The sequence below is a fragment of the Podarcis raffonei genome, chromosome 13, assembly GCF_027172205.1.
Source record: "Podarcis raffonei isolate rPodRaf1 chromosome 13, rPodRaf1.pri, whole genome shotgun sequence".
NCBI classification, from domain to species: Eukaryota; Metazoa; Chordata; class Lepidosauria; order Squamata; family Lacertidae; genus Podarcis; species Podarcis raffonei.
In genome coordinates, this window is record NC_070614.1 from 53,555,755 (window position 1) to 53,572,500 (window position 16,746).

Below are 16,746 nucleotides of genomic sequence, written 5' to 3' on the forward strand. Positions count from 1 at the left end.
TACCGCCGCCACGCCCACACCACCCCGGGTGGGGAGACGGAGGCGGCCAGACACAGCTGCTGGCAGGCTGCCAGCCTCCCTCTGCTCACTAGTCCCTTACTGGCTGACAACCAGAGCCGCAAACTCGGGCGGCCTGTCGGCGAGAGCCCCAGCAACCCAGCACCTGCTCTTCTCAGAGAGCAGGGCCAGCGTTGAACCTCCGGCCACAAAGCTTTTTATTTTTTCTGGGCAGGGTGGGGGAGCAGGCGGTGGCTTGACTGCAGCGCCTAGAGGCCAGGGTGGCTTCCCTCCTTACAGCTGTTGCAGAGACACGTGTCTCCCTGACGCTTCAGCTGCCGAGGAAGGACCTCTGCGAGTGGCTCAAACCTCTCTCCTCCGGCAGACGCTTCTGGCTTTCTGCTGAGTCAGGAATTTCAGGCACTTTCGCCTCCCCACCCGTCCAATAAGCAGCATTTCATAGAATCATAGAATCCTAGAGTTGGAAGAGACCACAAGGGCCATGGAGTCCAACCCCCTGCCAAGCAGGAAACACCATCAGAGCACTCCTGACATATGGTTGTCAAGCCTCTGCTTAAAGACCTCCAAAGCAGGAGACTCCACCACACTCCTTGGCAGCAAATTCCACTGTCAAACAGCTCTTACTGTCAGGAAGTTCTTCCTAATGTTTAGGTGGAATCTTCTTTCCTGCAGTTTGGATCCATTGCTCCGTGTCCGCTTCTCTGGAGCAGCAGAAAACAACCTTTCTCCCTCCTCTATGTGACATCCTTTGATATATTTGAACATGGCTATCATATCACCCCTTAACCTCCTCTTCTCCAGGCTAAACATGCCCAGCTCCTCTTCTCCAGGCTAAACATGCCCAGCAAAAAAAATATTTAAAAGCAAACAAAAAAACCCATCCTGTTGCTTGCGAGTGCCAAGGTTTTCGCTCTGCAATAAGCTTCCAGTGTGCACGCAGAGATCTTTAGGAGGGTGGGGCTGGGGTTCAGCCCCCTTGCTCCATAACTGCTGGGGGATCGGGGCCACTACCAATGCTGTGCGGTGCCTACACAGGTGGGCGACAAAGTTAGCAGGCATCCCCGCAACCTCCTGTCTCCAGAGTCAAATGAGGGAGAACAGGGTTAGGGGTGTCTGGCTCAAGGGAAAAGAAGATTGAAGATGAAGAAGGGGGGAAGCCCAGACTGAGGAGGAAGGAACTACCTTCCCCACTTCCCTGGGGTGACCAAACAACTGTGTGTGCTCTGAGGGGTGGGGAGTTCCTGACATCATATCCTGCAGGGACCCCCAGCCAGAGTGAGAGAGCTCTGTTGCTCTGCTGAATTTGGTAGCCTGGGGGTGCCTAGTTTGATACAGCAGCTGGTAGACAAGCAGTGAACTCTTGGTGGGGAGAGCAATCTAGCCACTGGCAGGAGTTGCTACAAAGCAAGAACAGAGCTCCAGGAGAAAGCCCCCGTTTCTTCCCCTCGGCCCAGCTGCCACCAGAGTGCAAAGCAGAGGGTGGGAATGGCCAGCGTTTCCTGGGTGAGGATAGATAAGTTGGAGTTCTTGATATTAAATATACCAAGAAAAGAGCACACCGAGAACTCAGGCCAATATAAGTTTCAAAAGCGGGAGTGGTCCCTACTCACAAATCAATGGTCAATTGTAACAAAAACTAATCCATTCATATAAATATCCTTATGAGTTTGAGTTTGTAATCTCTATCTGAGTTTGTAATCCTTGTCAGAATACATACTTTTGAATGGATTAGTTTTTGTTACAATTGACTACAATTAACATTCAAAAGTACTGACTATTGATTTGTGAACAGGGACCACTCCCACTTTTGAAACTTACCGTATTTTTCACTCTATAAGACCACAAAACGAACCTAGTTTTTGCAGGAGGAAAACAAGAAAAAAAAAATATTCTGAATCTCAGAAGCCAGAACAGCAAGAGGGATCGCTGCGCAGTGAAAGCAGCGATCCCTCTTGCTGTTCTGGCTACTGGGATAGCTGCGCAGCCTGCATTCACTCCATAAGACGCACACACATTTCCCCTTACTTTTTAGGAGGGAAAAAGTGAGTCTTATAGAGTGAAAAATACGGTATATTGGCCAGAGTTCTTGGTGTGCTTGTTTCCTGGGTGAGAGCAAGAGACATGGGTTGGGGGGCAGCGACTGTCTGCAAGAATATTATTTCAATTTCCTAGGAGCCAGCATGGAGCTATAGGCACCAGCCCCACACAGCATTCATATCACAAGGTGCCAGCTTCATAAGTCTAGGCAAACAAGCCCAGGTCAGTGGGGTTTCATTGCCAGAAGTGGCTCTGAGCCGGTATACCAGGGTTGTACCCTCATCATACGATGGACCTCAAGGACACCGGGGCAGCCGCTACTTCCAGAGGGCTGGAAAAGGACGGGCCGAACTTGGCCTGCTAGCTCTCTGACAAAACAGCAGAGAAGGGTGCAGGCACACCTCTTGCGGACACTCACTTGTTCTCGAAGGATATCGTGACCGAGTCTTCGTGGACATCTTTAACAAAACCCTGGAAGGGAAGGAAGAGACAAGAGACACCGCGTTAGCACCACAGCCAGCAAGTCCCCAAAGCTCAATGCGTAAGGGGCAGTGCTGGCTGAGCAAAAAAAAAGGAGCCCTGCAGAAGGAGCCACCACCACCAAGCCACTGCGTCCCTCGACTGGGACCAGTGGACCCAAGACACCAAACAGCCAATGCAAAGCAGTAGCATGGAAAGGGAGACTTGGCAAGAGAAGAACAGCTCTGCAGAAGCAAAGGTCGGAGCTTGGCGACATCCCCCAAAGACGTGATCCTCTGAGTCACTGGCCCCTTAGGAGGCCTAGATAGTGTGGAATGGAACCTAAAAGCCTAACCAGGTGTGGCATCGCCTTCATCCTGTTCCCACAGTGGCCAACCAGGTGCCCACAAGCAGAATCTGAGCACAAGAACACCCCCTCCTCCTTCCTGTGGTTTCTAGCTGCTGTCTCCAGCTGTGGAGACAGACCACAGCCATTGTGGCTAGTAGCCACCGATAGCCTTCTCCTCCTTTTCCATGAATCTGTCTAAACCTCTTTTAAGGCATCTAGGTTACTGGGCCATCACTGCCTCCAGTGGAAGGGAGTTCCATAGTTTTAACTCTGCGCTCCATGAAATACTTCCTTTTACATGTCCTGTTCAGGAAGTTCAGGAAGACATGAACTTCTCTCTCCCTCTCTCTCATACACCCCCCCACCCTGTCACATTTCTTAAATACAATACAAAATCAATACAACCCAGGTGGTTAAGAAAGCCCAACATAGACTCCGTCTCCTCAGAGAATTGCCAAAGAACAATGTCAATCAACATTTGATGATCTCCTTCTACCGGTCCACAATAGAAAGTGTCCTTTCGTACTGCATCACAGTGTGGTACGCTGGTTTGACATCAAGTGATAGGAAGTGCCGACAGAGGGTGGTGAATACAGCACAACATATTATGGGCTGTCCCGTGAATCCGGTGGATGAAATAGCGGAAGATCGTTGCCTCAGGAGAGTGAGGAAAATTCTCAGGGATGATTCACACCCTGGCCGGCACTTTCTTGATCTCCTGCCCTCGGGCAGAAGATATATAGAAGCAGGATTAGTCGCACCAACCAGGTAAAGAACAGCTTCTATCTGTGGACTGTTAGGCTGCTGAATGAAAAGATAGCAACAAGGCAACTGACTTTCGGGTTTGGTGGGTGTGCGTCCATAAACGAGGGGAATTAAGACTAAGAGAGCTGAGTGGGGGGTGCTCGTGACATCTCACTGTATACAAGTTGTACAAGTGACAATAAAGTAAATGGCCTCGGTCCAGTAGACCTGAAGGAGCGTCTCCACCCCCATCGTTCTGCCCGGACACTGAGGTCCCGCGCCGAGGGCCTTCTGGCGGCTCCCTCAGTGCAAGAAGCCAAGTTACAGGGAACCAAGCAGAGGGCCTTCTTGGTAGTGGCACCCGCCCTCCCACCAGATGTCAAAGAGAACAACAACTACCAGACTTTTAGAAGACACCTGAAGGCAGCCCTGTTTAGGCAGTAATATTTGATGTATTACTGTATTTTAATATTTTGTTGAAAGCCACCCAGAGTGGCTGGGGAAGCCCAGCCAGATGGGCAGGGTATAAATAATAAATTTATTATTATTATTTCAATTTACTCCTCCTAAAGCACATTCCCTGCCAGACTAGCCAACACCAGGCAGCTAGCTCATGACTCCTCCTTCAAAGAACACACGGCAGCTTCCTTTCAGCGGTCAGGAGCTCACATACTGCCAGGCCTCTAGGTCAGATGGCACTTGGCTTCTGGGGCAGAGGACCCCACTCTTAGTCCTCACTCAAAGCCAGCCCCAACCTGCCCATTGATTTTTTAATCCCAAAGCAATGCAGGGCTGCTTGGGATCAGGGAAAGGTGCTCAGTGGGAAAGCCGTTTGGGAGGAAATGCCCGATTCCCTGGGTGCAACCCTCTATTCACTTACAGTGCTACCTCAGGTTAAGTACCGTATTTTTCGCTCTATAAGACGTGCCAGACCACAAGACGCACCTAGTTTTTGGAGGAGGAAAACAAGAAAAAAAATATTCTGAATCTCAGAAGCCAGAACAGCAAGAGGGATCGCTGCGCAGTGAAAGCAGCAATCCCTCTTGCTGTTCTGGCTTCTGGGATAGCTGCGCAGCCTGTATTCGCTCCATAAGACGCACACACATTTCCCCGTACTATTTAGGAGGGAAAAAGTCAGTCTTAAAGAGCAAAAATACAGTACTCAATTCGTTCCAGAGGTCCGTTCTTAACCTGAAACTGTTCTTAACCTGAAGCACCACTTTAGCTAATGGAGCCTCCTGCTGCTGCCGCACCGTCGGAGCACGATTTCTGTTCTCATCCTGAAGCAAAGTTCTTAACCTGAAGCACTATTTCTGAGTTAGCGGGGTCTGTAACCTGAAGCGTATGTAACCAGGTACCACTGTACTTATTTACAACATGTATAACCCGCTTTTTCTCAAAAACGCAAAAAACAGTTTCAAGATTAAAACCTGAATGGCCTGGCTTGCACCAGGATTGACATTTGGGACATTTGGTAACGCTTGCAAGTGAATGTTTTCTGGAGTTGCTAGGAAAAAAAGGTTCAACAGGCAAATGGTTAGCCTGGTTCACAGACACAGATGGATAAGCATGTGGGGGTTGACATTTTTGAAGGGGAAAAGCACACTTGGATTAATAATTGTTTTCTGATTTAGGGAGGCCAGCTCCACCCCGGAATACAGGCTAAAGTATTCCACAAACAACCTCTCCGTGTGGTGGCCATTCTCTGCCACAGCCTTATCCCTCCAAGGCATGTGGCTTTTAGAAGACGGGGTGCAGCCATGGCCCTGCCTCTCTCTTCATCTCCTGCCGCCCACAACACAGGACATTTGGCACTGCCAGGGAGGGGAAGGGAGGGCAGCCGCAGGGCAGCAATCAAGGGAGGGAGGCCTGAACATGTTCTGAGTTTGGAGCGTGATGAGGGCAGGGCGAAATGTCCTGCATGTCTACAGAGTGATGGGAGGAACAGGTGTTCCTGGGGACAGATGTCTTCTCCGCCAGCTGCTCCGCTATGAGCAAACAGCCACACGTCTCCTTCCCAGCTCCAGAGGAAGCCGGCTTTAAGCGGAGTTCATTGCCCAGTAAGCAGTGCCACTATTCCAGCACACACAACTCACTGGGACAGAGAAAACCTAAGCTGGTCATCTCGCCACTCAACCAGCGTCTGTTGGAGACAGCAGAAAGGAGTTACCTCTGGTTGGAAGAGGCGGTCTGCATATATTCTTGACTACATGGCTGCCTCCCAAGACTCCTTTCCTCAACAGCATGCTAAAAATCTCTCTCCTCCTCGTCCCAGGACCTGGTGACCTCTTTGGCAAGTCTGGATGCTACCCGCAATTTGACCGCCCAAGCAAAATACGCCTGCAGGCCCACATGGAGTGCGTAATAAAAGCCCGCTGGATCAGGCCAAAGGCCCATCTCAGCCAGCACCCTGTTCTTCCAGAGACCCACCAGTTTCCCTCTCCCTTCTTCCCAGTAACTGTGGAGGCAGAGCATGGCTTTCCTGGCTAACAGCCATTGACAACTCTCTCCTTCCTCTAGGAAAGTGTCTAATCCTCTTTGAAAGCCACCTGGCTTGACGGACATCCGTAGCTCCTGTGGGAGTGAGTTCCACAGGTCAACTATGAGTTGCATGAAGAAATACTCATCTGTCTTGAATCTTCCAACACTCAGCTTCAGTGGATGTACACGGCAAGAGGGAGGGAGAATAACTTCCCCCCTTTGCTCCCTGTCTGTCAGTCTAGTGGGTGCCATCCTTAGGCCTTAGACACAGTCAACAGTTAGCCTGGCCATTCAGAGAGCAGCGAAGAGGCAGAGGGGCCACCATCCAACAAGGACCCGCAACCGTGATGTGGGCAGGATCAATGATTCTGGAGTCTTTGTGAACTACTCCATGCCTGCCCTCTCCCACAGCCTGCCGAGCTCCAAGAATCCCCTTTAAAGCCCTGCTGCGCCTGAGGCTATATACGTCTCCAGGCCAGCAGAGAGAATCTCATTTATCATTCATTCAGCACAGATGGATCAACCCCCTTCATTCCATGAGGCCAGCACACAGGAACATTTATATCTCCCACGTTCCACACCTCAAGCCTGGTCTACCTGCCCTCTGGCTTTACGCAGCTAGGGCTAAATTAAAATTGCAGTGTACAACCTTTGCAATGCTTGGGACGCCATGTCAAAGAGTTTCAAGGAACCCCCCCTTTAAAGTTTCAAGCCCTCCACGCACGCAAACCGCTTCCATTCACGAGCAACTCTACAACTTGAGAACCCCTGAATTTGCAGAGGATAATTTTACTCTTTGGTGGATCGCTGTACAGCAGCCGGACACTAAAAATTCTCATTGCTGCTGCTGCAAGCCATATAGCCACTTTCCGCTAGGCCGTCTGCGCACAACTTATTTGACACGCAGCGATATTCCACAAGCATTCTCTCCTGCGGGGAACATGTATGCAAAGCTGCTTGCATAAAGTATTTTCAGCCCCAAACAGGGTAAAATACAGTGGTACCTCGGGTTAAGTACTTAATTCGTTCCAGAGGTCCGTTCTTAACCTGAAACTGTTCTTAACCTGAAGCACCACTTTAGCTAATGGGGTCTCCCGCTGCCGCCGGAGCACGATTTCTGTTCTCATCCTGAAGCAAAGTTCTTAACCCAAGGTACTATTTCTGGGTTAGCGGAGTCTGTAACCTGAAGTGTCTGTAACCTGAAGCATCTGTAACCCGAGGTACCACAGCACTTGAAATCTCAAGTAACAGCATGAAACTCCAGGCACCTGGTCAGCCAGGACTCTCCCAGATCTAGCACAACATATCCAATACAGCCACATCTGACTTCGAAAGAGGAAACTCCTTGAAAAATTAGGGATTGTTATAAGCAAGGCTGAAAAGGGAAGTGAAGACGGTCAAAGCTCTCTAGAAGGCGTGGAGGTTGATCTGAGCCACAGTAACAGATGTTCAGCTAAAATGCAGAATGTAGATCAAGAAAGGTACCACCAGGGCCAAGAAGATGCCAGCGTGGCTAACAAGCAGCATCAAAGACTAAAGCCTTGTCCAAGTGAGCACAAACTCTGGCAAAAGAAATGCAAGCAGACAATAAGGGATGCTTGAAGAAGAAGAACTGAGGAGCACATCACTAAACACATTAAGACCAACAATAAACAGTTATTCAAAAACATTAGAAATACGTAGGAAACCAGATAGGGAGTTAGTGGGACCTTTGGACGACAATCAGGTCAAAGGAGGAAAAGGAGATTGCAGAGTCCATTCTGTGCACTTGTCCTTGCATAGGAAGATGTGGGGCAGGTCCCTGTGCCTAAACTTTCGCAGGAAAGAAATCTGAGGAACTGAGGTGAAGAGGGGTCACAAGAGATGAGGTTGTAGGACTTAATGACAAATTAAAAGCTGAGAAATCACCAGGTCCAGATGGCAGCCGCCCAAGAATTCTTAAAAGAACTGAAACGTGAACCTACCAACCTGCTACAAAAAAAATATGCAACCTATCCCGAAGTTCAGCCTTGACACCTGACGACAGGAAAGTGGCTGCTGTAAGACAAATTTTTTAAAAAGGGATCTAGGGAAATTACAAGCTGGATAGCTTAAGAACTGTGAAAAGCTGGTGGTAAACATGTTCTTTGAGAGTGTCAACAAGCACACGGATTTTCAAAAAGCTACCGCTAAAAGCCCTCACCCAAAAGGCCTCATTAAACTCAGCAGTCATGGGATAAGAGCCGAGGGACCCTTTGGATCAGTAGCCGGTTACAGAAGAGGAAACAGAGAGTAGGAATAAACTGATTGCTCTCCTCATAGAAGGATGTAGAAATTGGAGACCCCCAAGGGGGAGCAGAGACATCACCTTGCCAACAAAGGTCCGTATAGTTAAAGCTCTGGTTTTCCCAGTAGTGACGTATGGAAGTGAGAGCTGGACCATAAAGAAGGCTGATCGCCAAAGAATGGATGCTTTTGAATTCTGGTGCTGGAGGAGACTCTTGAGAGTCCCATGGACTGCAAGAAGATCAAACCTCTCCATTCTGAAGGAAATCAGCCCTGAGTGCTCACTGGAAGGACAGATCCTGAAGCCGAGGCTCCAAGACTTTGGCCAACTCATGAGAAGAGAAGAATACTCCCTGGAAAAGACCCTGATGTTGGGAAAGATGGAGGGCCCAAGGAGAAGGGGATGACAGAGGACGAGATGGTGGGACAGTGTTCTTGAAGCTACCAGCATGAGTTTGACCAAACTGCGGGAGGCAGTGGAAGACAGGAGTGCCTGGCGTGCTCTGGTCCAGGGGGTCACCAAGAGGCGGACACGACTAAACAACAAGAAGGATTGGTATTGGGACCTGTGTTTTTTCAGTTGCTCATAAATAGTCAAGAGTTAGTGGAGAGCCGTGAGGTAGCCAAGTCTGCTGATGACACAATTTTTTGTGGAATTGCAAGGATCTACAAATGATCCAGTAGGGCCCTTCTTTTCCTTCTTAGGCATGAGACCTTGGGGGGTAGCTCGATGGAAATGTCAATCCTGCATTCAGCAGCTGCGAAAAAGGCAAATTCCACATTAGGGGTCATTAGGAAAGGGACTGAAAAATAAAACTGCCAATATTGTAACAATGATATACAAATTTATGGTAACCGTACTTGGAATACCATGTACAGAAAAGTGCAGTGTGTATGTTGTAGAGCTGGACATGGTTCAGAAAAGGACACACAAAAGGATCAAGGCGTTTGAGAAACTCCTCTATGACAAAATGTTATATTTGGGTTTTTCAGTTAATAAAAAGGTGAGAATTGGGGGTGGGGAGTGATGACAGAAACGTGTACAATTATGTACGGTGAGAAACGGGGTAGAAAAATGGTTTTCTCCCTCTCATAAGACTAGAACTCGGGGACATCCGATGAATCGGATTGTTGGGAATCTCAAAACAGCAAAGTACTTTTTCAAACAGTGCATAGTTAGAGCCAGTGTGGTGTAGTGGTTAAGAGCGGTAGTCTCGTAATCTGGGGAACCGGGTTCATGTCTCTGCTCCTCCACATGCAGCTGCTGAGTGACCTTGGGCTAGTCACACTTCTTTGAAGTCTCTCAGTCTCTCACAGAGTGTTTGTTGTGGGGAGGAAGGGAAAGGAGAATGTTAGCAGCTTTGAGACTCCTTCGGGTAGTGATAAAGCGAGATATCAAATCCAAACTCTTAAAACTTTGGAATTCATTCCAACAAAGTGATGGCCATGAACTTGGGGAAGTTTTAGAAGAGAATTAGACAAAAGGCTATCAATGGCCACTAACCATGAGGGCTACATTTTACCTCCAGTATCAGAGGCAGCAGGCCTCTTGACTACCAGTTGCTGAGAATCACAAATTCTGTTGCACTCAGCATCTGGTAGGCCACTGTGATAACAGGACACTGACTCAGCTGGGCTCTTATGTTCTTAGATCAACTATTACTAGTGGTAGTTAAAAGTTAACAGGATGTAGTCAACTACCAGTGGCAAGGCAATACCGCCATGTGTATTACTGCCTACGATTGATATTCTGCCAACATGCAAACTCTGTTAAAAAAAGGAAAAAAGGCCAGCCCGTTAACCTTACTCTTATGCTTCAGGTAGAGTTACAACCCTGTTATTTTACTCTAGCCGGAAACAGCAATGGTAGAGATGTTCTACAAAGGACCACCAGCAGTGACTGGCGGGCAAAAGCTCACCTTTCAAATTCTAAGAAATAAGGTCTTCCATGAAAACCTTTGGGAAGCCCAGGAACACACAAAAGGATTGATTTGTGGCTCCTGCATTTGAAAGCAAAGGTGGAGTTACAGCAGCTAAGGAGCCGCAGAAATCTCAGAAGAGGAAGCTGCTGAAGTCGAAAGGCAAAAAAGAATATGGGCAAATTGTATACTTCAGCTTGGAAGTTATTTAGCATACCCTGCCTCAATGGATGCAATTCTATAAAACGGGGTGTGGTGAAGAATATGCCACTGGCAGGAGGAACGTGCAGTCTTTAAATCCTGTTCAGAAGCCAAGCACCTTTCCACAGAACGACACAACGCTTGGCTTGAGTAGAGCATTCCCACTTTCTCCTCATTCAGCTTTCTCGCAAGTCCACTGGGGCACATACAGCTTCCGGCAGCAGGCCCCACTTAAGCAGTTGCAAGGGAGGTGCATGCAAACAAGCACTGCTGGAAGGAAGGATCTAGACAGCAAGGATTCCTCAATGAGACACACCAGGAATGAAATGCAGCACAGATGCTTGTTGTACACTTGCGCCCCAAGCCATTTGAACCAGTTACTTAAGAGTAGACGTTTGCAGAAGCTGACATCACCTGAGTCCCTAGGAAACACAGACTGCCTTTTACCAGAAGACACTATTTCGTCTGCAAAGCCCAGTATACTGTCTGCTCTTACTGGCCCCAGGGCCTAAATGTATTTTCTGTCACCTGCGGCCTGATTCTTTTAAACAGAGACACCGGAGATTGAGTTCAGGATCTCTTGCATGCGAAAACAGGTGTACTGCCAATGGAGCTACGGTTTAAGAACCCCACGTCTTCCGAAGCCCCCATTTCCCAGGCTGAGAGTCTTTTGAGGACATGTAGCATGATGTGTGTTTCCTGGTGGTAAAAATGTTATGCGATAAGGTAGGGTTATGAGTTTAAAAATAAATTACTTGATAAGGAATCTATGGAGATGCCACAGCAAAGAGCACGCAAACAGGCTAAAAATAACCCACTCCATTACGGGAGACGAGGATTAGCCCCTCAAATATTTCTCTGTCTTTTATTATTCTCATTACTGTTACTGATTAAATTTGTATACCGCCCTTCATCCGAAGATCACAGGGCAGTACACAACATGAAAATACAAAATGAGAGCACAAAATACATAATAAAACAAAAACATACCAGCAATCCCCCTTCCACAAACACATTTAAAAGGCCACAGAATGCTAACCAGCCAAAGGCCTGGTTATAGAGAAAAATTTTTGCCTGGTGGCTAAAGATAAGTAATAAAGGCACCAGGCAAACCTTCACGATTCATGGCCATCTACTGGTTGTGACTCCATTCTGAAGTGGGAGTCTAAAATTAGCAATAGACAATACACTGAGCCCCCACCTCGCAACCTTGTGATTAGGTTTCAAAATTCCCCGAGGCCTTTCTAAACAAGCCATCGCTTCTCACTACAGAATAGGGACCAGAGACAAAACATCACTCCTCCACACAGGCCCAGTAGAGCTTGGCAGAATACAGATATCTTGGGCTTCCTCCTTATCTATGTTTGACCCTTCATGTTGGGCAAAGCAGCATTCTTGACAACTAGGTTCAGTGACGATGAAAGCCTCAACTTCTAGAGAGACTGGCGTTCCTCTTCCCATGCCAAAGGGAGAAAAAGCCCTTTTCCAATATGGAAAAAAGGTGTGGATCAGGAACTGAGGAGCCCACTGGAGCCTGGGAACAGCTTGTTGGTCCTAATTTAGAGACACTGAAAGTTACTTGAGAAATTCAGGTCTTGCTACAACGAAGAACTGCTTTTAGCCCACTAAAGGTAATTCCACAGAACATGATTGGATGCTCAAAAGAAGGGAACTGCAAAGAGCAGGCCTTGAATCTAGAAGGCAGACTGAGATCTCAGCTGGGCCCAGCCTTGTGCAAGCCGGATGGACGATTAATTTCCCATCGGAACTAATCAGGGAAATGCATATAAAGTAACTCAGCATTTTATTATAGCAAGATAGGGTGACACTAATCCCACGGATGGGAGAGACCCATCACTCCACTTGCCTCGTAACACATTTGAAAGCACAAACAAATGAAGTTGTCTCCTATTGCGCCAAACCACTGGCCCTGTACGGTCCATTATGAGACGCAGCAAGGACCAGGCAGAGGGTCTCTCCTTCGCCGTCCTACCTGAGGCCCTTTTAGCTGGAGATGTCAGGCATGGAACGTGGAACTTATTACTCCCACCACTGAACAGTGGTACTTTCCAAGGTGAGTTTATTCCCTCCCTATTTTAACAGCACCTGCTTCATAAAGATACATACAGAGTCATTCCATACAAGGCTGGAAGTTACTTCAAGGAGGGGTGGAACTGGAGTACCTTCCTTATAAATACATTTACTTGCAGCACCTGGGCGGAAGCAGCACTTTGGGAGAGAAGAGCGGCAAGTCAGAAGGAACATGTGTCAGTGCCAATCAAGCAGCAAACAGATACAGTTACAAGATCTCCCATCCTTATTTCCTTACACAATAAAGGAGCACTAAACTCGACTGCAGTGTGATATAAATATATTTCTGCCTGCCGGATGGCTGCTGACTAATATGCTCATGGCATTTCAAGGTACTCTGTTTTGGAGGGAGTACCTTACCAGGAAAGGCAGGCTTTAGGATGTAGGGAAGGGACTCCAAAGATGTGCCTGATAGAGGAAACTAAAATAAAAATAGCAGGTAAGTGCAACATGAGGCTCAAGTGACACAAGAGACCCCTCCTTCCCCCCAGCCCAGCCTGTCCATGAGATCAGGCCTTTGGAAGGGAGCAGAGGCCTCGGTTAAGCTGATCCCCGGCATTGCAAAGCCATGACATGAGCGCTGCACTGGACTCAACCCTTCTAACCCATAGGCGCTGACCTGGCGACCACTCGCAAGCAACCTCAGGCTACACTCCCCATCCACCCAGCCCCCTGATCTGCAACACACGCCCAAACCATGGCCCTTCCTCTTAAGCCTAGAGGCCCAGAGCTCCCCCCCCCGCCCCATAACGGGCCCTCTGACCCCTTCAACCCCACACCCAGGGGAGAGTCTCCCTTGCAGAACCCCAAGCGGCCCTTGCTTCCCCCTTTCTTCACTTTCCAGAACCCCCAACCCCACCTTCCTCTTAAGCCACCCCCCCAAATGCCCTCCTCCCCCACGCTCGCTTTTGCAAAAGCCACCAGACAGAAGAGGAGTCTCCCCCCATTTCAACCCCGCCCCACAACGGGCCCTCTCACCCCTTCAACCCCACGCCCAGGGGGAGTCTCCTTTGCAGAACCCCGAGTGGCCCTTCCTTCCCCCTTTGAGGGGGCTTCACTTTCCAGAGCCCCCAACCCCACCTTCCTCTTAAGCCCCCCCCCAAAGATGCCCTCCTCCCCCACGCTGGCTTTTGCATAGCCCCTAGAAAAGCCACCCAACAGGAGTCTCCCCCCCCCAATATTTCAACCCAGGGGGCTACAAAACGTACCGGATTTTGGGGGGGGGGTTGGAGTTGAGACAGACACCCCCCTGCCTCTGTGCTCCCCACCCCTCACCCTGGGGGAAGGCCCGGGCGCCCAGCGTGGCCACCGCCCCCCACCCACCCACCCGCCCGCCCGCCTCGAAGCCCCTCGCGCCCTCCCCGGGATCTCCATGGCAACCCCTGGGGCCCCGCCCACCCACCCCCGGTCTCCACGGCAACGCCTGTCCCCGCACCCCGGCCTCCTCACCTTGTAGAAGGCCCCGTTGGAGCCCCGCACCTCCACGGGCAGGCCTTCCATGGGCCCCGCGGGGGACGAGGGGGAGGGAGGGGCGGCCGCCGCCAAGGAGGGGGAAGGAGACGGGGAAGCGCCGCCCCGGACACCGCCGCCGCCGCCGCCGCCCCCCCGCGGTTGTGGTGCCGCCGCCGCCGCCGCCGGTGGGGGGATGGGGGCGGGGCGGGGCCCGGCCTCCTCCGGCTCCGCCACCGTGACCGGCCCCCAGCCGCGGCCTGGCGCGGCCCGGACTCCGCTCTCGGCCTTCCGCCTCCTCCTCCGGCCTCCTCCTCCGGCTTCCCCGGCGCCGCCGAGAGCGAGAGAGGGAGAGAGAGAAGGAAGGAGCGAGAGCGCGCGCGCGCGCCTCTGAGGGAGGGAGGGAGGGCGAGCGAGACCTCCCCTCACAGAGAGAGAGAGCGAGCGAGCGAGGAGAAGGAGCGCGCGCGCTGCGCTCCGCCCCCTCCCTTTGGCCGTGCGTGCCTCTGCGTACGCTGCGCCGGAGGAGGAGCCCTAGGACCACGCCCACCGCGCGCCGGAGGCTCCAATCCCCGGGCGACTCCGCTGCCTTTGGCCAATCGCCGGCGAGCGCTCGCGCCGTAGGGCGGGGAACAGGAGGGAGGAGCCTGCTTGTGGCTCTTTCTATCTCTCTCTCTCTCTCTCTCTCTCTCTCCGCCACTCAAACAACTTCTCTTGTTTCTCCTCACGCCCGCCTCCCCTCCCTCCTCTCTCCCAAGCAACCAATCGAAAAGGGAAGGGCGGGGTTTGCCGAGACGCCAATCACAGCGCCAAGGCGCAGGCGCGGCAGGCTTTCCGAGCGTTGGCCAACCCCGGGGCAGAACTCGAGCGGGTCCCGCCTCTGCTGGCCAATCATATCCCCCCAAGGAATAAGCCCCGCCCCGCTTTTTAAGAGTATTCTCGAACTCGCGGGCGTCTTCCCCTCGAGCGTCGCTCAGCGTCCTGCGCTGTGGGGGCCCCGCCCCTCTTCCTCGGAAGTGCCTATCACATGCAGGGTCCCGCCCACAAATCAGGCTCTCCCTTTCGTTGATTGGATTTCTCTTCATGTCAAATCGACAGGGCGGTAATGTGAGGGGAGAGGAGTCCTTCCCCGCAACTCGGCCTTTGGCCACGCCTACATTCTTCAGCAGACCAATAAAATTAGACACCCGCCTCCTTGGTCTACGCTTCTCGAATGTCAGTCACGAGAGGCAGGTGCTGTTATCCCGCCCCTTTCCTCAGAGCTGCGGGTTCGCGGCCCTCGCGGCGCTAATTTGAGTTTGAAGGAAATAATAATTATTACTATTAATAATAATACTAATAATTATTATTATTACTATCATTGAAGAAATAAACTTAGTATAATTTACCTCAGCCTTAAACGCAATAAAGACTTTTAGGGTACCCCAGTATGTATACACCCACTCAGAACTCAATATTACATGAATGGGGCTCCTTAATAGTCAAAATATGAGCAAGCCTGTTGAAAGGTCTCTAATAAAATGAAGAAGAATCAAAACAGCACTGTTGTCGCCTGTGGGATAAGGCCACACCAAGAGAGCCACATCAAAATGATTTTTTCCTTCCAGTAGCACCTTAAAGACCAACTAAGTTAGTTCTTGGTATGAGCTTTCGTGTGCATGCACACTTCTTCAGATACAGCTGTTTTACTACAAAGGAATTTCAGAAATAGACTGGAAAGAGAAGCTGCTGTTACGGCTAAAATCTGGGTGCGGGGCTACTCTGCCACCCAGCTCATCGGACTAAGTCCGCGGGTCCCTGCGGAAGAAAATGAGCTCAGCCGGGCACAGGAGCAAACTGCAGAAGATCCAAGTTTATTGCGCAACAGGTTCAAGACGAGATTGAACCGCGAGAAAGGGGTGACATGAACTTTTGAAACTCCCTCCATGTCCCAGAATACAGTGCAAAATACATCCCAGTTACATCATGAATACATTAAGGAGAGGTTGGGTTACACCGGATTAACATACGGAGGAGGGAGGGGGGAATATGCAGAGCTGGAGATATGCGCAGATCAGCGCTTCCTGAGTGCCGGTGATGGGAAGACAATGGTCCATGTGTGCATAGTCTGCCACCTGGCATTGCCCGGAGGAAAGGCTTGGCAGAGCACCTTACTTGAGGGATTATGTTTTTTTTATATATAAAATTTTTATTGGTTTTTCAACATGTAATATAAAACAATACAAAAGACAAACAATAACAAACAAACATATAAACATGTATAATTTCATAAATTTTTTTTTCATATACCCAATTTCAGCGACTTCCCCATGCCTCCCTTTTCTGCATCCCTGTTTTAAATTTTTTCAGCAACCCCTCTTACTTGAGGGATTATGGAGGACAGGGGAGGTGTCATAGAGTCCTAGAGAAATTGAGCAAATTGGCACATTGATTTTCTATGGATTTTATAGATTTTAGTCCCTTTTGACATTGACAATTGGGAATAAATGGATATATTGTAGCGAAGAAGAAGGTGAAGAAGACATGCCCCCCCCTTTCCGTAACACTGCTGAATTGCAACTCATTACCAAACTTAAAACCATGGAGAGACCTGGTCTGAACAAAGACATTGGATTCTTATCTCATTATACATGACAAAGCCATTTTTCACCTTCTCACCCCTTGCTTTTTCCTGTAAGACCTATTGCAGTCGTTAAGAGTCGCCAACAGGCTCATCACAGCTATCTGCCAATC

General features: G+C 49.9%; 1 protein-coding gene across 2 annotated transcripts in view; it reads right to left on the bottom strand.

Moving 5' to 3' along the window:
• FXR2 (FMR1 autosomal homolog 2) overlaps positions 1–14,538 on the bottom strand; it is a 32,840-nt gene extending 18,302 nt beyond the window's left edge. The window contains exons 1-2 of one of the 2 annotated variants that reach the window (XM_053362216.1): positions 14,014–14,538; positions 2,474–2,526 (exon numbers count right to left, since the gene is read on the bottom strand). In XM_053362216.1, the coding sequence (XP_053218191.1) occupies positions 2,474–2,526; positions 14,014–14,064 (104 nt within the window). In that variant the 5' untranslated portion in view covers positions 14,065–14,538. The remainder of the gene's footprint in view (positions 1–2,473; positions 2,527–14,013) is intronic. The other variant, XM_053362215.1, reaches the window with a different exon arrangement.
• Between the last annotated feature and the right edge of the window lie 2,208 nt (positions 14,539–16,746).